The sequence below is a fragment of the Pseudochaenichthys georgianus genome, chromosome 5 (genome assembly GCF_902827115.2).
Source record: "Pseudochaenichthys georgianus chromosome 5, fPseGeo1.2, whole genome shotgun sequence".
NCBI classification, from domain to species: Eukaryota; Metazoa; Chordata; class Actinopteri; order Perciformes; family Channichthyidae; genus Pseudochaenichthys; species Pseudochaenichthys georgianus.
This window is the reverse complement of record NC_047507.1, coordinates 37,823,807-37,845,670: the sequence shown is the minus strand read 5'-3', so window position 1 is coordinate 37,845,670 and position 21,864 is coordinate 37,823,807. Positions and strand designations below refer to the sequence as shown.

The window sequence follows — 21,864 nt, the reverse complement described above, 5'->3', positions numbered from 1 at the left end:
AACTTGAATAATGTACATCATTTGAATGTAATAATTAAGTTGATTGTTGTTTGTGGAAGCTCCAGTGAATGAGCATTAACTGAGATTTAAACATCACTTTAAATGGAAGATTTAAAGTGATGTTTAAATCTTCCATTTAGGCCCCGCCCACTCGATCGGATCGGTAACGGCCGATACTGATTCCGGCGATCGGCCCCGAAATTGTAGTTATTGGGTTTACATTCAAAAACGGTGTCTGATTACTTAGTTTTAGTAAATCTCTGCAAAACCCAAAGAAAATTGTCTTGGACTTCAATGGCAGTGGTGGAACAAGTACTCAGATCCTCTACTTAGGTTAATCTAACGATTCTAAATTGTACAAATACTCTTTTACAAGTAAAAGCCCTGCATGCAAAATGAAGTTAAAGTACAAGTATTAGAATCTAAATATATTTGAGTACCAAAAATAAAAGTAGGCTACTCGATATAGAGTATGGCCCTTTTTGGAATAGTACATCGTGAATTACTGTATTATGACTATTAACAGATTTAAGTTGTTTATCTCTTCAGTTATATTGGTAGCTTAACCAATGATGAACAGTTTTTGTGTGTTAAAGGATAATTTGTTAATGTAAACAGTCAGAGCGAGGTCTGCCGAGGTCAGCAGATGAGCACAAGAAGTGACATCATGGAGGAGGACGCATCTGTTTGTTTGATCAGCACTGTGTGTGTGTGTCAGCTGCTAATTAGCTGAGTGATATAATAAATGTGTAATTCATGTCTAAAATGAAAAAAATTAATTCGAATTTTGAGTAAAACAGGTGTTTATCACTCTACTTTCACCACAGCAGGGACTGAGATACATTAGGACTGAATGATGACTTCATATTACATACCAAGGTTCATGTGATGTGTACAAATACAAATTGAGCATTCAACCTATTTTTTTCAACCAACAATTTATTATAAATATGTTTTTTTCAACCAACTATTTATATAAATATAAGAAACTGGAAAATCTCACTATTTACAAAATTGAACATCAGAACTTTCAACCAACTATTCATTATAAATGTCAAGACAGTGTCAAGGTCTTTGTCTGTCTTCCAAGACACTGGGTCTGGCTGCTGTGTAGGTGGGGGTGATGGTGCATGGGCTGCTGTGTAGGTCAATCAATCAATCAATCAATGTTTATTTATATAGCCCAATATCACAAATGTTACATTTGTCTCAGTGGTCTTCACAGTGTGTACAGAATATCAGTATGACAATACGACACCCTCTGTCCTTAGACCCTCACATCGTACAAGGAAAAACTTCCAAAGAAAACCCAGTTTAAAGGGAAAAATGGGAGAAACCTCAGGGAGAGCAACAGAGGAGGGATCCCTCTCCCAGGACGGACAGACGTGCAATCGATGCCGTGTGTAAATTGAAAAGATAATACATTTGCAACATAGGTAGTCCAAATGTTTGGAAATGCATGTGTGTATAATAGGAAGATGAATCCACGAGGATATCCATCCAGGACCTATGATCCAGGACCACAGCCACGACTCAAGATCCAGCGCTCGCGATCCAGGACACAGGACCGCAGGATCATCCATGACTCCGGATCCCAGCGTATATAGACACCAAAAAGAAAGACATTTGGGGAAGCTGGGTTAATCGGAACATGAGAGTACACAGGTATAGACAGAGAGAAGGAAGAAGTAAGATGTCCCCCGACAAACTAAGCCTATATCAGCAAAACTAGGGGCTGAATCTAATCAGCCCTAACTATAAGCTTTATCAGGTGGGGGGGTACACGTGCTATACGAGACCTCCCCAAGACCTCCTTGCTGGCTGGGTTGAAGGTGATGGCTGTGGTGGAGCCTTTGTGCTGAGGTGTATCTTGACCTGGTGGCAGCCGCAGATGGAGGTGGAGGCTGCTGTAGTGATGCTGGTCTGCTGGTCCTTGGTGGTGATGGCTCTAGTGAAGGCCCTTGAGCCACAGTAGATCTTGACCTGGGGGCCGGCACAGATGGATGTTGTGGCTGCTGGATAAACGCCGCCTGTGGGCCACTAGGCCCAGGCAGCTGTGAAACATCTCTGTAAAACAAATAAAAATGTATGACAATAATTACAACTAATTTCATTGAAATAAAGTTCAAGTAAAATGTTGCTCAAGCACAAATAACAATGCACACATAAAAAGAAAGTTTGGGAGGTTGGAAAAGGAATCTCTCTCGATCTCTCTCTCACACACACACACACACACACACACACACACACACACACACACACACACACACACACACACACACAGGCTACATCTGATTACAAAGTCTCATCTGTACAGAACAGTATGATAAAATAATCGATGTTAAAAACATGTCACTGTAAATGTCTCCGTTGTGGGACAAATACATGATTAATTTAATCATCTACACATGTAATCTCACTTTTACACACCAACATAACGTTAACACAGAGTAAACGTTTGCTAATGGAGTCTATTTTGTCCCAAGAAAAAGTTCATGACTATCGATAACAAATATATATCAATAAACCTATTGTTCATTTTCGCGGTATTCCCCACACATTGCCAGTACACTATTACTGTAATATTTACACTTACCCATGTCCAAATGGATCCTTGTTGTTGTCTTTGTGTTCTTCTTCTTCAGAAGAGTCGAAGACTTCAGGTTCTGAACTTCTGAGGCTCTATCTTCACTGCTGCTAGCGAAAAAGATCTCTAGTGAAGTCGGCAACTTTTTTTAGCCATTTTCTCTCTCTCTCTCTCTCTCTCTCTCTCTCCACACTGACGTAAACTGATGGGAGACACGTGGTTTATGTTTTTTTTACTTGGTGGGTAGGTCCTTTGGCCATTGGTCATTTCAGGCCATGATGTCTGCCGGCAGAGATTTCCTTGACGGACACACAAATCCACCAATCCCACACAGTGTAAAGTCAAGCTGCTTTGAGCGGCCATATTGGCTGCTGTGCCCTGGTTATAGTCTCACAGGAGATACCGCTGGAAAGCTACCCTTTCAGCGATTCCGCGGATATCTGAATCATGTTTCTACTCCTCATAATCGAAAATATATGATTAATTACGTAAAATGATGCGCAGCTGGACGCGCCGGCGCGTCCACCGACTCCAGAGGGTTAACCTCTCACTCAAAACCTCATCCATGTTGCAATCTGAATCCCAACTCGTACACCTGTCCCCGTCTTATGTGTCCTTGTGTAGTGGGAACACACAGACAAAGCCTTGATCCTCTGTTTACCATCAGTTCTGTCTCAAGGCCGGGATTGTCGCAATGAAGTTAATCTCATCGGCCTTCCAAACATCACTTAGTTTAGGTTAACAAAACAAAAACATTATTGCTTTAGATCTTGAGTAGGCTACTATGGGTAGTTCGCAAACAGAAACATCTGTATACAAATAGTCTTTTAATCTGACATTTGAGGTTGTATTAGTTATTTAATAAAGAGGACCTAACATGCTCTTTTTCAGGTTTCAGTTGTTGTATTAAGTGCTTCTACTGTGACATGTGTCTATGCTTTAAAGGTGGGGTAGGTACGTTTCAGAAACCGGCTCGAGTGCACTAACATTTGAAAGTACACAGCCGAAAAGAATCCGCCTGATGATTTTGATGAAAATATCCTTCATTTATTTACAAGGGCAATACGCTCAAGCCTCCAATCAGGTTGTTTTCTTTACATTTCACAATGTATTTGAAAAAGGTACCATTCAAATGCCTGTTGCTCTTTCTTTTATTACCATACACATCCTGTTCAACAGAGAGTTTGCTCACATTGTGACCTTTAATCTTGATGACCGTTTATTGGACTGTTGATGGAATATTTGGTATCCTCAACCTGAGCTCTCTTCTCTCTCCAGGTATTGGTTACGCCTCCGTTGTGATCGTGTCTCTGCTGAATGTCTACTACATCGTCATCCTGGCCTGGGGCCTCTACTATCTGTTCCAGGTAGGTTTGAGAAACTGATGGCAAGAGAAAACGTTTCTCTTTCTGTCACCTCCATCACAAATAACTAACATTGTAGGAACACAGTTTGACTTCTGATACTCGACCCGTCTGTACTTAGCTGGAATGTCAGCCTGTTTTGTAGAAACACTCTAGGAAAATGTTTCAGGATAAGTAAAAGGGGCCACCAGAGCCATGGTTGGTTCAGAATAATGTACTTATTGGGGAAATCGTGTTTGACTTGAAAACAATTCGTTATGTGCTTCTACTTAGACAGTTTGTCCTGTTTATTATTTTCCATACCAGAACATCTAAGAGTGTATTGTCACACTTAGGCCATGACCACCTACCATAGAGAAGAGAAGCTGTGTTTAGAAATGTCACCTATTCAGGTCCATAATTAAGACACCAATCAGAAGAAAGGCTGTCCTTGAGCTAAATTGTCCTCTAACCTGCTTCTTTATTCCGTTCAGTGTTTTCAGCCGGAGCTGCCCTGGGCCAAGTGCAATCAGCCCTGGAACACGGATCGATGCATCGAGGACACCTTCCGCAAGAACAAATCCCTTTTGCTGGGTGCCAACATCACCAACTTCTCTAACTTCACCTCCCCCGTCACAGAGTTCTGGGAGTGAGTTGCATAAGAGCACACATACATGCTCGTTTACATAACCTGTAATGTTTTCATGTCATCTAATGTGATGTGTCATGTTCAACTAAAGGATAAGTGAGTAGAATGAATGTATTGATTCCTTCAGCAATAGTCCATCTGCATCATCACTTGACTATGATTAACTGCACATGTTTGATGGTGTCTTTATCAACAGAGACCCTGCCCTCGGCTTTTATTTTTCTCATTTTGCTGTGTTTGGGAAGTTTCATGGCGTCCATTGATCAAATACGTAGCAAAATACGGCAAGATCGTATACATTAATCTACAGTTCCAAAGGAGACAAGAGGTGGATGTAGTCTAGTTTTCTGGACTAATCTTTTGAAGCCTCTAGTTTGCCGTTTTGGCCTTAGCCATCTTGTTCTTTTTATTATCTACAGTTGACACTAAAGGGTAGCGCTTAGAAAAACTGTTGGATGTTGAAGAATAAATATTATTCTACTAAAAAACTTTCCACAGCTAAATAAAGGGGGTAACGTGTAAAGTACTAGTTCTACCAATTCCCCTAAGCATACCCTTCTATCATCTAGTATCCATTTGACTCTAAATGGAACCATCATTTACTAAATTAACCTAATGCTGTATTGAAGACACATTATAAGTATGTTAACGGGGTAGAAAATCAAGTTGTATGTTCATTTTCATAGACTTCTATGCAATCTGACTTTGACGTTCCAGAAGTGCCTTTTTAATCCGTATTTTGTCTAATGACCAAAAAAGGCACTTCCCACTTGGCTTCAGTTTTCAGAGCTGAAGGGTGGCTGCTCGACCTGGACACATTAGAACAACTCAAATGAATGAATGGCGGCATGCTTTTATTTTCTAGAATATTGAGCTGGTAGTGTGGTTTGTCACCCCAGTCAAAGACCATAAATTCAACTGTTCAAAAGAAAAATAGTAGATTAGATTACACAGTTATTTAGCTTTTTGTCACTGTTACATAATGTCTTAAGTTGAACAGATGGACCCACACGCTTACGAAGCTTTCCTTTCTGTGTTGCAGACATAATGTGCTGGGCATCAGCAATGGGATTGAGGATATAGGTCCTGTTAAATGGGATCTGGCTCTGTGTCTTCTGCTGGTCTGGGTCATCTGCTTCTTCTGCATCTGGAAGGGAGTCAAGACTACTGGCAAGGTAAACAAATGTTTCTGTGAACCTTTACTTTCTGGTTTAAAGTTGATTTTATTTTGTCTTCCACTGTTAATACGGAGGAAAACATTTACTTGTAGTTTTCCTCTTTAGAAAATGACAAACTGTAAAGCTTTTCCTAACGGAGCGTCCACACTACAGGTTCAAAAAAATCTTGGAGCTGGGCGTGTCTGTAGCTTGGGGATTTTATTCAAGCAACGCGACCAACAACCAATCACATGAATCTCCCGCCCCCGACATACAAAGCAAAAAACCCCGGGGATTTTATGGGAGCAATATATATATATAAACTCCCCAAACAGGCGAAAACCTACCAGTTTCCCCCTCTGTCTCTCCATGCTGGTTCCTCCGGTTTGTATCCTGGTAGGTGAAGAGGGTCTGGTCATACAAAACCGGGTGATTTGCTACGGCGATAGTTAGTTTCTCCTCCGACTTTTTTTGAAATATAGAAATGAACGGCGGGATATCTCTCCCAGCTTAGACGCGGTTTGATTGGCTACGGCTTGAGCTGTCAGATTTTCCGAAACGGGATTTGATTGGCTGGCGCTGGCTACTGGCTAGACGGACCGCTCTGCTACCCACAATTCAGTTCGGCTAAAAATCGAGGCAACGTGACGTCACCCCATTCAAAGTGAATGGGCAGATTGGAGTTGGCGACGCTTCCGACGCTGTAGTGTGGACGGGCCGTTAATGTGCCTTTATTTTCTGTATTGTGTTCTCTCTCTCAGGTGGTCTACGTCACAGCAACGTTCCCTTTCGTCATGCTCATCGTTCTGTTGATCCGTGGTGTGACCCTGCCGGGAGCTTCTGCCGGCATCAAATTCTACCTGTACCCCGACCTGGCTCGTCTGCAGGACCCAGAGGTAGGTGCCGTTGTACTGCCTGAGTGAGAAACCCTCAACATAGGTCTCCTTTTAGAGTCACTGTGTCTAGCCAAACAGAATAAGTGAAACGTCTTTCTGGTTGCAAATAAAATGTGAGAAATGTAATTTAAAATAATTGTTATCCAGGTGTCATCATCGCTAACTTTTGGTACTGTTTAGTCTGAACAGAATACTTAGACTAGATTTCTACAGTCCATATAAGTGTTACCAATGACCTAAAGAAACAAAATGTAAATTCTAGTATATTGGAAATATTGACAGCTGTAACGTTAGAGCATCAAGCTAGCGCAGCAATATATGACTTAGCTAGCTAGCTTGCATTTATATCCCGGTTCCAATTCCTGGTAGTCCAATTCTGGCAAGACACCGGCATTGCTAACCGCCAGCATTTACACTAATTCTCACTATTATAAGTCAGTCGAGCCTCAAAATGATTTTAAAGCTGGCATTTTAGGGTAAAATCATTACATACATTAACTAAAGATCCACCCAGCTAGCTTCGCTAGATATTACCCATGCCTTGTTATTCCCCTCATCAGCAGGCCTCAGCCTTTTTGTATGCGCTCTCTCCTCCTACTTACAGGTGTGGATTGACGCCGGTACCCAAATCTTCTTTTCCTATGCCATCTGTTTGGGTGCCATGACCTCCTTGGGGAGCTACAACAAGTACAAATACAACTGCTACAGGTGAGGCATCAGTTTTCAGTGAGGGGTTAGCGGTAGTGGAGAGAGGGGGAGACGGGATCGTTGTGTGTTCATTAACAAATCCTCCTCATGACATATGTGTGACATAGGGACTGTTTGCTGCTGGGAGCCCTCAACAGTGGTACCAGTTTTGTGTCTGGCTTCGCAATATTTTCCGTCCTGGGCTTCATGGCACAAGAGCAAGGGGTGGACATTGCTGATGTGGCAGAGTCAGGTACGAGGGTTCTGTAAAGGTGGCAGTGATGGTGGGCGCTGCTTTCCTGGTTAACAAAATAAACGACAGTAATGACAAAGAAAAACAGCAACGAATCCCTAAAGAGAATTAGTCAATGTGTTTATATTCGGCCAAATGAATGGTAACTTGGTATTAAAAGGATTCCTGGATTAATTACAAATGACGGCATCGGTATATGGAAGTTTCCGCAATCAAACACTACTTGACAAAAGCAGAATGTGAGAAAATATCTGATCGGTTTCTTAGCGCATCATTCGAGTGAATAAAGTTGGATGGATTTGGACTAAGAGAGAGATGTTGGACAATGTATTTAGTTTTCAAAAAGATTAAGAGTTAGACCTAAGCCTAACCCTAAAAGGCATACAGAAGAAGCTAGAGTTTACACAGAACAAGCGGTGTGGGGACATACAATGTATCCTGTGCCAGTGTGCTAGCCTAAACATGCACAAGGGTTCTGGTCCTGAGAGGTTCCTTTTCTACCTTCATGTTACAAACTGATGTGACCATTGATGTGGTTCCGATCTGGTTGACTGACACATGGTGTTATAAGTTGTTTCTACAAAAGGTTTTTTAGAATTGGCAATCTTTCATGATGTCATCTTTTGTGATTTAACAAAGTTAGCCCAATTCAAGCCAGGAGCCATGCCTGGTTTTCTGATACAATCAGACTAAGGATTTTATTAATGCTTGTTTTTCACATCCCAAAGCAAAGAAAATATGAATGTTGGCTTGCTTTAAACATATATACTTAAGATTACACTTTAAGAAAGGTGTTAGTACACCAACAGTTACATCTGTTTTTATCTAGAACAACTATTGGGTTTGTTTGGAAAGTTTGAATCTCGTCTTTTCTTGATTTAACTCACTTCCTTTACATGCTTAAGATATACGGCATTCTGTTTGAAATCAAATGAGACACAAATTTGCAACTTTTCATGTTTGCTGATAACATAGCAATGATGTTGTTACTGTAAAATGCTTTTGTGAAACCCAGGCTTTAAGTATTTCCCCAAGATCCTCTAGGTTGACAGTGCAAATTTAGATTAGTGCATTCCGCTTACTCCAAACACGGACTATGCTGCCAACCCAGTCGATACGAATATTGGACAATTCTGTGGTCTCCTATTTGCCTTGCCATGCCTTTTTTTTGGATGGCCCATTTGTCCGACAGCCCATTATCCCAAAAACCAAAGGCCCATTGTTCCAAAAATACACTCTATCCAAAAAACAGATGCCCATGACGTCATCAGGCATTCCTACTGTGGCGGAGGCATGACTCGCCCTACTGGCTCTGGTTGGATTTGCCTTACTGGTTTCCTGCCAATGCCTACACATGACCAGCCCAACCAATAAAGGCAAAGATTACAGGTCTGATTAATACATTCTGCATAATAAATAGACATGTTTTATGCAGAGACAATTAATTAGACAAGTAATTCTGGAGCAATCGACCTTTGGAACAATGGGATTTGGCTCCAATTGGAAATGTATCAGACTTTTTGAGTTTTGGAATAACGGGCTTTCAGACCGATGGGCAAAGCCCCAATTTTAGCAGAATTATCCAATATCAACGTTGTGTTTGGTGAGTGGGTTGATGCCTCACAGGTTAGCAAAGTATAAAAAGGAACTAGGCAGAGCAACAGGGAACTCAGTTGTTAATGAAAAGGTAATGTTGTCCTTTAGGTTGAACAATAGAGTTATTTGAAAGTGTAGGGAAATCTCAAGTAAGTCTGCCTTAACTGCGATTACTCGATTCCCTTGTACTTTGTATCTGAATGTTATCAATTCAGAGACTCAGCTGACTAAATATACAGAACTCATATATCATGCTACTACGAACAAGTCTGTTCTGAAAAATAGGTTTAAATATGTAGTATTTTGTGTTTTGTAAAGTTGTACAGTAATGATATCACACTGTTTGATGGTGATTTTATTTTACGATTTTGATATACTTGATTAGCGTTCTGTTAGCATCTCAGGGAATAGAAGTTGTTAGTTGTTAGTCAACGCGGTGTTTGGTTGGATGCCTTGTCATTATTTGCAACAAAAGCTGAACATACTTACATACTGTATGATGCTATCAGCTGCGATGCTGTTTTGCTGTTATGGCTGCTTTCTTGTTTTTTAACTTCTGTTTTCACAGTTTCCAAGTTAGCATCTACGTCAATTTAGACCTCTGGTATTAAAAAAAAAAAGAAAGAAGCCTTTTGCTTTTTATTTGACAACTCAGTTAACATCAGCTGCTGTTTTGTTTGGGCTGTTTTGCATTCCTCATAGAGACACTATTTCTTAGTTCAGTCAGGGATGCAAAATGGCTACAGTGATGTAGGTGTTATTTAAAAATTATATTATTTGAGAAAAGCCAAGCCTTGATTAACCTTCTCCAGGAGTTAACTGTCTTCCAGCTGCCTGGAAAGGTGAATCAAGCACAAGTAGGTTAAATATTTCATAAAGTACCTGCAATGTTGGATCTTTGGTCCTTTAGGGAACTCAACACACGTATACAATCCTCTACATTATGTACTTGTATATATTATTTATATTATCCTTCACAACTTCTCTCTTATTTATTTCCGCAGCGATGCAGTAACACACTTCTCAGAACAGTTTACTTTACTTACTATACTTGACCTGTTCTTTATAATTGTTCTGTTTAACTTTGTTATAATACTTTATGTTTTTAATGATAAGAAGTCATCGTAAATAGTAATACATAGTTTAATGTGTTAAGTGCACAAAGTTAGGGATCTTGTACGTAATATTTATAAAAAAGGAAGATTCGGGTAAGTAAAGATGTGTATAAGACATTCTTAATACCTGTTTATTCACAACACCTAACGCTAAATACCAAAACATAACACATAACCGTGTAAATGCAGAATGGTAGTACAGGTTAGATCATAAATTCAAATCTGGTTTTGCATCTCCTTTGTTTGGGTTTTCTTTTTCCCACAGAGAGGCAGATCAGATGAGCTTATCGTAATACTAATGTTCCCTCCCCCCCATCCCTCTCTCTTTGCTCTCACCCCAACCACCTCCTCTGCAGGTCCAGGCCTGGCGTTCATAGCCTATCCCAAGGCTGTATCAATGATGCCTTTCCCTACAGTGTGGGCAGTGCTCTTCTTCGTTATGCTGCTGCTGCTTGGCCTCGACAGTCAGGTTAGCAAAATATATATGGAGATAAATGAACTTTAATCTCAGAAATCAGACTTTTTCTCAGAATTCAGAGTTTAAAGTCATAATTCTGACTTGACTTGGTCAAATCTCAAAAGAAAAATGTATGTGGCCCTAATCATTTTCCATAGGTATTTGTAGGCAAACAATAAATGGTGTCTAATTGACATGGGTGAGGAAACCAACATACATTTGACCAACAAAACGTGAATTACCGAATATGTGTTTGTTTAATGTGATGGAAAATTCGGAGGGGAACTTAAAAACAGGGGGGGGCGCAAACATGTTATATTTGCTAACAAGAAAAAAGTACATTGTATCGAAAGAAAAAATAAATACTGTGTATTGCATAAAAGAAAATGTACAAAAAAGGAATAAATACATTTAATCAGCTTTAACCAATTCAATAGATGCAGAAATGAGACACAAGTGATGCTTTTAAAAGGATGGGCACTAAATATGCGTAAGGTTAATCATGCTATCTTTTTAAGAACTCTTTTTGTATTCCCTGCAGTTTGTGGAGGTGGAAGGGCAGATCACATCACTGGTGGATCTGTATCCGTCCTTCCTAAGGAAGGGTTACCGCAGAGAGATCTTCATCGCTATCATCTGCAGCATCAGCTACCTGTTTGGACTCACCATGGTTACCAAGGTAAAAAAAACTGCCAACAAAAGAGACCAGCATTTATGTAACCGTGCAAAAGTCAATCAACAGTTAGGGAAATGGCTATTTTGGATACATTTGTCCACCACACTCACAGTAATGATCAAGTTTAAACATGCACACAGCACATTTTGAGAATCGTATATAAACACTATGGCTGCTGACTTTATTCCGAGCTCTAACCCCTGATGAATACACCAGGAACAACAGCGTTCATACAGCTATTAGTGTCAGTCCCTGGGGGGGTGACAGAGGGCTATTTATACTGCCAAGTCATGAGAACTTCCCTTCCTGTATTATTAGACCCAGCTTTTCCAAATATCTTTTTCCTATTCATGTCTATTCTTCTCATCATGTCTTTCCTTCATGTCCTCTCATTCGCATCTGCACTTTCTCTATAGTTAATTTTCCCTGTGCTGATATTCTTCCTCTTTGCATCACTCATGTTCCTTCTCTGTTTTTCAACCTTATCTGTCTTGAAAATTCCACATTTGCTCCCCCATTAAGTATACAGTCACACCATTGTTATGGATGATCCTCCTAACACTTGCCCTGTAGCAAAAGACCCTTTTCACTCCAGACATTTTGACTCGCCAAATACAAATGTAACTGTCATTATCTCCCAAAACGTTGCTATTCTGCATGCTGGCTCACCGAGGCTTTGCAAGACACATACGGAAAACCCAACAGAATCCCAGTCAGTTGTTACATTTGAGTTTTTTCTGGCCAGTCATACTGAAGCATATCAAAACATCTATTCAGGCTGCTGAAATGTTAATATTATGACCTTTATTGAAAGGCCTTTATCGTCCTCATCCTCCCTCTCACACTGTCATTCTATTTCCTGCCTCCCTCGCTCCCTCTGTTATTCCCATGACAACATCTTTTTATGGCTCCGGTGGCCTGGTTCAACTTTAGGATTCCCATGATCGTTAAAACAGTCTCACACTGGACACCCACACACACGTGCGCACACACACACACACACACACACACACACACACACACACACACACACACACGCACGCACAGCACGCGCGCGCGCGCACACGCACGCGCGAGCAAAGACAGATGTGTACATACACACTCAGAAACAGTAGCAGACTCACATTTAGTTAAGATATTTATAAATATAAATGTTATTTTTATATAGCACCTTCCAAAGAGTTACAAAGTCCTTTACATAAAAACAAAACACCTTTTTTAAAATGCAGACATTAAATCAATACAAAAAAACGCTACTTAACACATTATGAAACACAGAGGGTCCAACAAATCGAATGTGATAAAACACTAATAATCTGAGCCATTAAACACATTATAAAACAAAGACAGACAGACAAACAAACAAAAAGTAATAAAACATCAATTAACTTGCATAAAATCCATTTAAAAATGTCAAAGGCTAAATAAAGCTGTATTTAAACTGTATGTAACGCAAGAAACAACAATATGGACCCTGAGCATGTTTTCTGTTGATAATGAGATTGAACAATATAAAATATTGCCTGAAATGTACTCTTGGAAAAGTGTGTTATAACATCCTGTATTTGTGTTTCTCCGCAGGGTGGCATGTATGTTTTCCAGCTGTTTGATTACTATGCAGCTAGCGGTGTGTGCCTTCTATGGGTGGCATTCTTTGAATGTATAGCTGTTGCCTGGGTTTATGGTGAGTAGCATTTGGAAATATATATATATAACAAAATATTGTGAGACTGTAGGATGTTTACTAAATAAATAACTAGTTGATTTAAGTGCACAGGAAATGATTGGCTCTCATGTATTGTTTTATAATGTCTGCGTGCACTGACTCAGACCTCTGCTTGTCTTTGCACTCTCTCTAAGAGCATCCACTTTGTCCACATGCATATGCTGGAAATGCACTGGGACATTTTTAAATATACATTTTTACAGGGAAGTATTTTACATGGTATTTTGGATGCAGCTTACTGTTAGCCAAAAATCCTGGAGAAGATTGTCTACAGTCAAATTATGTTTTTTCCGGAAGAGAACAATATACTGGAGGTTTTCCAATCCGGTTTGAAAACTATGCACAGCACTGAAACAGCGCTTTTAAGAGTTTTGAATGACATCCTTTTATCTACTGACTCTGGGGACTGCGTTGTGCTTCCACTTATTGACTTAACTGCTGCTTTCGATACAGTCGACCATGACATCCTGATCTCTCGCTTGGAGCAGTGGGTGGGCATTGAGGGGAAAGCCCTGGAATGGTTCAAGTCATATCTGAAGGATAGAACTTTCTCTGTCAGTCTTGGTGACTCCGAGTCATCCTCTGCTCCACTCCTGTATGGGGTCCCACAGGGCTCAGTATTAGGCCCCCTGCTATTCTCCCTCTATTTGCTCCCTCTTGGGTCCATACTTAAAAAGCACGGTATCACATTCCACTGCTATGCTGATGATAGCCAGATGTATGTCCCACTAAAAAGGAAGGAGGGTTACTCAATTAGCCCACTGCTAAAGTGTCTAGAGGACATAAAGGCCTGGATGGTGTGCAACTGAGGCAGCTAGCCAAAGTAAAACCTTTTCTCTCCAGACAGCAGTTTGAGACAGTAATCCACGCCTTTGTCACCACTCGGCTGGATTACTGTAACACTCTCTACATGGGGGTCAGTGGGTCCTCCCTCGCTCATCTGCAGCTGGTGCAAAAATGCCGCAGCAAGTCTTTTAACTGGCACACGGAAATATGACCACATTTCCCCTATTTTGGCTTCGCTCCACTGGCTGCCAATACATTTTAGGATTCATTTCAAAATCATTTTATTTGCTTTTAAATCCCTAAATGGCATGACCCCACCATATCTTTCTGAGCTGCTACTCCCTTACACGCCCAACCGCCCTCTCAGGTCAGCGGATCAACTGCCCCTGAATGCGCCCAGAACAAAGTCAAAGCTCAGAGGGGGCCGTTGCTTCTCTGTAGCGGCTCCCACACTGTGGAACGATCTGCCCCTGCACATCAGACAGGCTCCCACACTGTGGAACGATCTGCCCCTGCACATCAGACAGGCCGCCACACTGCCTGCTTTTAAATCGCTTCTTAAAACCCACCTCTTCTCCTTAGCGTATTAACATCTTTTAAAGTGTTGCTTTTATTGCTTTTAAATTGTCTATTGTTTTTACTTGTACTTGTTTTATGGTGTGTGAGCTGTGCTGTGTTATTTTTTGTATGTTTTGTTTATTTGACTGTACAGCACTTTGTTCTGGAGGTTTAAAGTGCTCTATAAATAAAGCTGTATTGTACTGTGTGCCTACAAAGGAGAACCTTTAGGTCAACATTTTTTGGACTGTTTGACATAAATAACAACCTCAACTTAAAGGAGACATCCCTCATTCCCTCATGTTTTATGTTTTGTGTTAAGCATTTTGAAGTACCTCTGCGCCTGAACATCATCTTGTATTTTTGTGGTGCCTTCTGTGACTCAGTAAGAATTGAATTGCAAAAACTAATAATAAGGTGTTTTACTGTTTTCATAGGCGCTGATAATTACTATGATGCACTTGAGGACATGCTGGGCTACAGACCAAATGCTTGGATGAAATATAGCTGGAGTTATATCACTCCTATACTGTGCATGGTAAGATAGTTGTTATTGTAAGTATCAACTGTTTGGTCTGCCAAAGACCTTTTTAGAAAGAGTTTGACTTCTTATTCCTCTTTTTTTTAACCACCATTATTCTGCTTCCTCTATCTCGTGCTCGTGTCATGATGATGTTAGCATGTTTCTTAAACAACACACATTTCACCATTTCAAATTGGTAAATTGAAATACAATCTCCATCCGCTTCAACCTTCTGTATATGTTTCATCAAAATGTCTTGAAAGAAGGTGAACAAATATATAATGAACTAATTGAGTAATTATATATACTCCATTGGCACCCTTTAGTATATATTATGAGTTAATATACACTCAACAAGGCTGTTGTTATGTCCCTTTGGGGTACAGCACATTTAGATTTCTGATCAATTGGAAAAATAAGAAACCAAAAAATAAATAAACTTTGAACTTTTGTAAAGCAGACAATGAACTGTTTTCAATGGTCATTTGACTAGTTAAAAAATAAAATGGCGGTTGTAAGTTTCTATGGTGAGAATACACATACGTTGAAAAAAAAGTCAGTTTGTTCGCAGTTCCCAGCAGACCAACAGTTCCACTGATCGCAGCCTCTGGCAACAAGCCTGCTGTTCTTCTAATTTCACTGTAACCAGCGTGTCATAACTAGCTAGCAAGCAAACTAGCGGCTAACTACCTACTGAATAGTTAGCTTTAATACTCCGCTGGTTTCAGAACATGAACTGGACTGAGTTGTCACTCATCTCACAATATTAATGTGTTACTAGACTGTCTTGATTTGTTAAAAATAATTAGTCCCAAGTTTAATTAGAATATTGAAAAACCTAAGTACAGATCAGAAATCAGAATCAGAAATCCTTAGCCTAGCAGCGGGGGAAATGACAGCGTTACGGCCCATCCACATGGCGGAATGCGTTGAAGCTTCAACGCTTCTTCCCATTCACTTTGAATGGGGTGACGTCACGCTTTGCTGAACTGCATTGTGTTCGCTTTGCTCGCTTCAAACGTTGAGCAATGTTCAACTTTTGAAGCTTCGACGGAAGCGTCAGCCAATCAAATCATATGCCAGTACAAGCTCTAGCCAATCAAACCGCGTGCTTGTGTGTCGGGCCTCCGGGGTGGGAGATTCATGTGATTGGTTCTTGGTCGAGTTTCAGACACGCCCGCCGGCAAGCTTCAACGCACGCCGCCGTGTGGACGCTGCGTTACAGCAGAAGTGACAGAGGCAAAAATGTAAAGAGCAATCGAACATGAAAATTATAGAGACAAGCATACGTTAATAAAATAACAAAAATAAGGATAAAGAAAGAAGCAGTAACAGTATTTTTTAAGTTAAATTCCTGTATAAAGGGGTTTTCAAATACATAGTCATTTGTGAATGGTAATGTCTGTTCTGCTCCTCTCCTATGTGAAACTATTTGTTCCTCTTCCTCTCCAGGGCTGCTTGATCTTCTCCTTGGTCAAATACAAGCCACTGACGTACAACAAGGTCTACGAGTATCCTGAATGGGCCATTGGAATTGGTTGGGGTCTGGCCTTGACCTCCATGATCTGCATCCCCATGGTGGTTGTGATCAAGATCCTCCGTTCTGACGGGCCGCTCATCGAGGTGGGTGGAGTAACCTTATGGTTCAGTTTTGTTTTGTAGGTTATTTTAGATCATAGATGCTCATTCCTGTTGTGGAGGAAATTCAAATTCCCTTGAGAGAAACTGATAAATGATTCTTTGACAAAGTTTGTCTTTTGTTATATTTAATAAAGTAATAAAGAAAGTCAAAACACAAGTGAAATGGATCTCAAATGCAGGGACAGAAGAACTTAGTCTTTGTTCTGTACGCAGAATACAGTCACAGTCACACTATACATTCATGAAAGGAAGCAGCCAACTGGTCCCACCCATAAACTACCGTAGGCTTTTCTAAATACCCCCACCATTAAACCATACAACCCTCAGTCCTTTAACCATTTGCAAATCTCTTTTACCCCCGGTGGAATGTCAGCCCTTAACATATGTCTGTTACTCGCATACAAGACAAAAGATACAACTTCAGAGTAAAATGCATAATATATGCTTATCTGTGATAATATGATAATAAATGATGATATGAGAATTTGACACGACACCTGTGAATTCTTTATTGTAGGTACAAACCTTAAAAAAGAAAGCCCTTCCTTCACATATCTGTACTTCATCCCTCCTTCCTTTCTTCTCCCTTCTTCTCTGCAGAGGATCAAAGCGGTGGCAGCCCCGATTCGCGGGGGGGCCAGCTCCCGCCCCGCAGACCACCGTGGCCTCAAGGAGCTCTCCTACCCTCTGGACCCCAACGGGAACAAGGGCCTGTTGATGAAGGCTCCCACCCACACCATCGTAGAGACCATGATGTAAAGGAATGAGGCTCTCTATGAGAACGCTCTCCTCTCCTGTCCTCTGAAATGCTTCTAAAGCTAGCTAGTTTTCTGTCTATCTGTCTATCTGTCTGTCTGGTGGACTGATAAGGGTTTTAAGGAAAAAAAAAATCCCCCGGTTTCAAATCTTCTAGGAATACTTTGCAAGTAGTTTTCTCTCGGTGGGTTTTCTTAAGAGGGTAGCAATCACATTTCAAATCTATTTCTGAAACAATTAATGGTGCTGGTCTTTTTTCCCCGTGACTACATGTCCCACTCTTAACTTGTTCAAAGGCAGAGTGGCAAATTACCTCCAGCCTCTGGTCATACGCCGGTACATTTGTTTACGCTAATTTTTCCAGAAAATCGGATCTAAAAATGGACAAAAGTGGTCATTGAGTATTTGAATCAAACAGCTTTTTGTAACCACCGAATGGAAAATGATTAACCAAGAGATCACAGATAACCAACAAACGTTTTTTGTTTTTGTTCATGTTCTTTGAAAATATAACAACTGTGTGACTGTGATACAATGAACTGGGTGCACTTATCCGAGGGCAAGTGCCATTGGGTAATTTAGATTTTATTTATCCAGTTGAGATGAAGTAGAACATGGAGTGGGTACAGCATCATTAATTAAAAAACATCCGTTTAACCCAATGCACAATTAGATAAATGTGGCTTTGAAGTGTCTCAATCTCATACATCCTCTAGATTTGTTTCTGTGCTACAATAGATTATACCACTGCACAGAATTCCCAGTAAAAAATCCAAATGTAGAATAGTCACAGCCATGATTGCCAACAACCACAAACAAACGCAAAGTTTTTGCACCTTAGCACACTTCTCCCCATCTTCCATAGCAATGACCGATGGGTCAAAGAGAAACGAGCACTGAACGCATCAGGAAACCCGCTCCTGCTCAAAGACAGAGGTATCTGAAAGGATTTGAAGTGTGGAGGTTGACCCTTGAGTGTGTTGTCTGTGGCGTACTGTACAGTAGTAGCTAATCAGTCTATCTATATCTATCTCTCTATCTATCTTTCTCTGTCCTAGACCAGTTTACAGTACATTAGTGACTGCACTAGGCGCTCTTGGCTTACAATTTTTGGATTGGATTATTTTTTATTTTACAGGGGAAGTTACATTGTTATTAGTTGTTCCTCTGTCATTGTTTAGATTTTTTTTATTATGACTATAATGTTATTGGTATTCACTATTGATGATAATCGCTGTAGTTAAAGGAAAACGTCTTTTATCGGGCGAACATTTCAAGCTACAAATCGTACATATACAGTGGCAGCCATTGTAGTAATAATCCTCTTTGTTGATTTCCTGCCAACTATTCCGTCTTTTTATTATCAAAAAAAACCAAACAATGCAACTGATTTATCCCAAATATTTTCTCCTGTGGTAGTGTGGGTCAAACATTCAGTGAGCAGTTCAATGTACTGTGAAACGAGGGGATTCCACAATGTGAGTTCCTGGTGTCGGGAGTTTATAGCTTATACTGTAAATATCAGGGGCCATTATTCCATTTGGATACATTCGGCTAAACAACATGTCCCCAGCGTCAGACTGTCCGATCGGCTGAGGGTCAATATACTTTCCAGACACTGAAATGTGGCAGCTGGCTGCAGACAAATCAGAGCCAGTGATTGACAATGAATGAGATTAGTCATGTTGTTAGTCATCTTATTTAAAACGAGTTAAAACCCAAATGTTCCAAAGAGCAAATGAAAAGCTAGCGAACCACTCATTGACACCTCCATTCAGGGACTTGGGTGTCAAGTCAGGATACATGTACTTCTGATTTAGTTAATAAACGCTGTGAACTTAGACACTGGACAAGATAAAGATACCGGGAAGTTGTATCTGACACCGGTAAAACGGCAGACTATTTGAGAAGTACGACATTTACATTCCCTTGTAACGTCCAACATGTTTGCGTTCTGGGTGAGGAATACTCAATTAAAATCAATCAAAATTGATGTTTCCGACTTAAAATCCACACAGATTAGAAAATAATGCATTTACCGTACTTTCTTTATCAACACACCTGGGCAAAAATAATGAAAGTGAGTCAATGCGACCTTTTTTTTGCACCTTATTTGTCAAATCTGGCTTTCATATCAATTATGAGGTCAACAAACTAAACACTGCCATCATTTTAAAATAGACACAAATGTTAAACTATTCATTCACATGCATTATACAGTTACACAGTACATGTGCATTGCAGGAAGTTGACCTACAACATCACATCAGAAGTGATTCTTGAGACCATGGCCTCATTATTGTGTGTCATAAGCTTTGATTATTGTTGTTGTCACTTTATTTAATTTCTTTCGACTAGATAAAGTAGCTCATATCGTTAAAAGGGATTTGTGAAACCAAATCCGCAGCAGACATCTATTTTCATACAGTAACAAATGTTTCCTATATAAGTCGTCTTTGTACAGCTAAGCTCCCACTGCAGACCTCCCATTTTAATACGGATACAACGCTTCATTGTATTCTTAAACTGTTGTACAGATCTGGCTCTTGATTCCCCGAAGGGTCTTTGCACTGTGGTTAGAAACATGGACATAATGAATAAAAGATCTGCCAGCATCTGAAACCATTTTTAGAATATATAAAAAATGAGTTTGAAAACAAAAATGGACTGTTAAATATGCCGTCTTTTCTTTAATGTCGTCTAGGTTACGCCAAGAAATTACTACTTTTCTGGATTCAGCATTTCTAAGATGCACAAAATGGAAAGAAAGACATTTTTTATTTAGGGAACTTTAAGAACCTGCAACGTTTTGACAAATAATTAAAACACAGGCAAAACACCTGAATCAAACATTCCCGAGTGCTAAGATCCTTGTTTTGGTTGGGAAACACGGGCCAGAGATACTACTTTAATGCAGTCATTTATCCGTTGCCTCTGTGTGTATTTACGGTATGTACCAGTCCCTCTGCCTTCTTACACTCCCTTCAGTTAGCCTGTGTAAACCTTATGTTAAGCTAAGCTAACCGTTTTTTTATCAGAGTTGATGAATTTGCAAGAGAATCGAAGCATTAGCAATGCACAAGTTTTTACCGCCGAATGTGGAAATGTGAAAGTCACCTGCGGGTGAATGTAAACGTTTCTGAAGATTTATTTTTTAGGGTAAAAAAAAAAAAAATAGATCCTTTTTTTTATTTGTGTTTTATTGAATTCAGCAGTTTTATTTTTGATTGTGTTTCTGTCACATTTGCCTTTTGTATTCCAAATAGTGTATTTGAACCTCTGTCATTGGAGTAACATGTACAACTATCAATCAACCAAAAAAAAGCTACGATTTGTCACGTGCAATACTTTGTAGAATACTTTTATTTTTCCTGCTGTTTTCCTCAAAGGTAGGTGACCTGTGAATTCTTGATGAAGAACATTTGAATCTTCAGGGTCCAGCAAAATTAAATCCTGCCACAAAATGTGTGGAAACCAAACCAATCCACTATTCCATCAAAGATCTTTGAAATGCACTGAGACTAAAACGTTGTCACATCAAAACTGAATTTCCTAGTGAAATGCCATTTGTTATGTTTGTGACAGACCGCCAAGTGAGTTTGTAAGAGGTATAAAACACAGTAACACTGCCACTGAGCCCACCATATTTGTACTTTTTTTATTTCAGTACTGCTTTTTTGCTAAAATCTGACAATTCCAAAAGCTTGCATAATTTTTCAAATGAGCAAAAACATGCAAAAAGATTAACGATATCTGAAAAAAGTGAACCAGTTCCCTCTATAAGGGCTGCAGGTGTCTTGCTTGTGATAGAACAAATATCTTGGAATAGTGTTGGCTGCTTTGGAAAGGCCCGCCTCTTAGTAACAATAGCTGTGTATGTATAATGCAAAAAAACACCATATCAAATGTGGGCTTTTCTTTTAGAACTTTGTATGCCATTTTTACATTCTGCTTATCCCAATATTTCTATTTTAATGCAACCCCATTTCATCAAACCCTGCAACCTCAGTGCTTTATAAAAAAAAAAAAGTGGAGAACCAAACTACATCTACGGGAGCAGAATTGAAATCCCATGTTGCCTACATCATGTTCATCTCTGTTATGAACACGCCAACATATCTGCAGGACTCATAATCTCATTGGCTGTTTCTGTGATGAATCTTCGGGCTCTGTAGAGGCTAGAAGATAAACGGGACTTCACTTCCTTAAAACAAATATGTTTAGTTTGAAGTCTGATAAATATTTGACCTAAATACATATATGGCATTTTAACTTTGATCATGTTCTGACTCAAGAGGTTAACAATGACACAAAAGGCTGTAAAATGATCTTTCCTCCTTACTTAAATGCTGGTAATCTCAGCGCTAAGCCCTCTGGGAAATGGAGTCCCAATCATCCTCCATTTTGATCATGGTCTCCAATGACAATGCCTCAGTCCTTCCTGCATTTTACCTGCCA

The 21,864-nt window shown here is 39.9% G+C and overlaps 1 protein-coding gene across 1 annotated transcript; it reads left to right on the top strand.

The window, feature by feature from the left end:
- Positions 1-5,669: 5,669 nt before the first annotated feature.
- LOC117446388 (sodium- and chloride-dependent taurine transporter-like) lies at positions 5,670-21,038 on the top strand. Its single transcript, XM_034082550.2, has 10 exons — positions 5,670-5,754; positions 6,498-6,632; positions 7,237-7,340; positions 7,448-7,572; positions 10,640-10,752; positions 11,282-11,419; positions 12,998-13,100; positions 14,924-15,024; positions 16,462-16,632; positions 17,251-21,038. Exons 2-10 carry the CDS (start codon positions 6,531-6,533, stop codon positions 17,407-17,409), a joined length of 1,116 nt encoding a protein of 371 aa, XP_033938441.2. The 5' UTR covers positions 5,670-5,754; positions 6,498-6,530; the 3' UTR covers positions 17,410-21,038.
- The last annotated feature ends 826 nt before the right edge of the window (positions 21,039-21,864 follow it).

Coding starts and splice junctions, on each gene's coding strand:
- LOC117446388 (XM_034082550.2), top strand. CDS start 6,531: ATGCTCATCGTTCTGTTGATCCGTGGTGTGACCCTGCCGGGAGCTTCT. Junction 6,633..7,236: donor CTCGTCTGCAGGACCCAGAG/GTAGGTGCCGTT, acceptor TCCTACTTACAG/GTGTGGATTGACGCCGGTAC. Junction 15,025..16,461: donor TCACTCCTATACTGTGCATG/GTAAGATAGTTG, acceptor CTTCCTCTCCAG/GGCTGCTTGATCTTCTCCTT.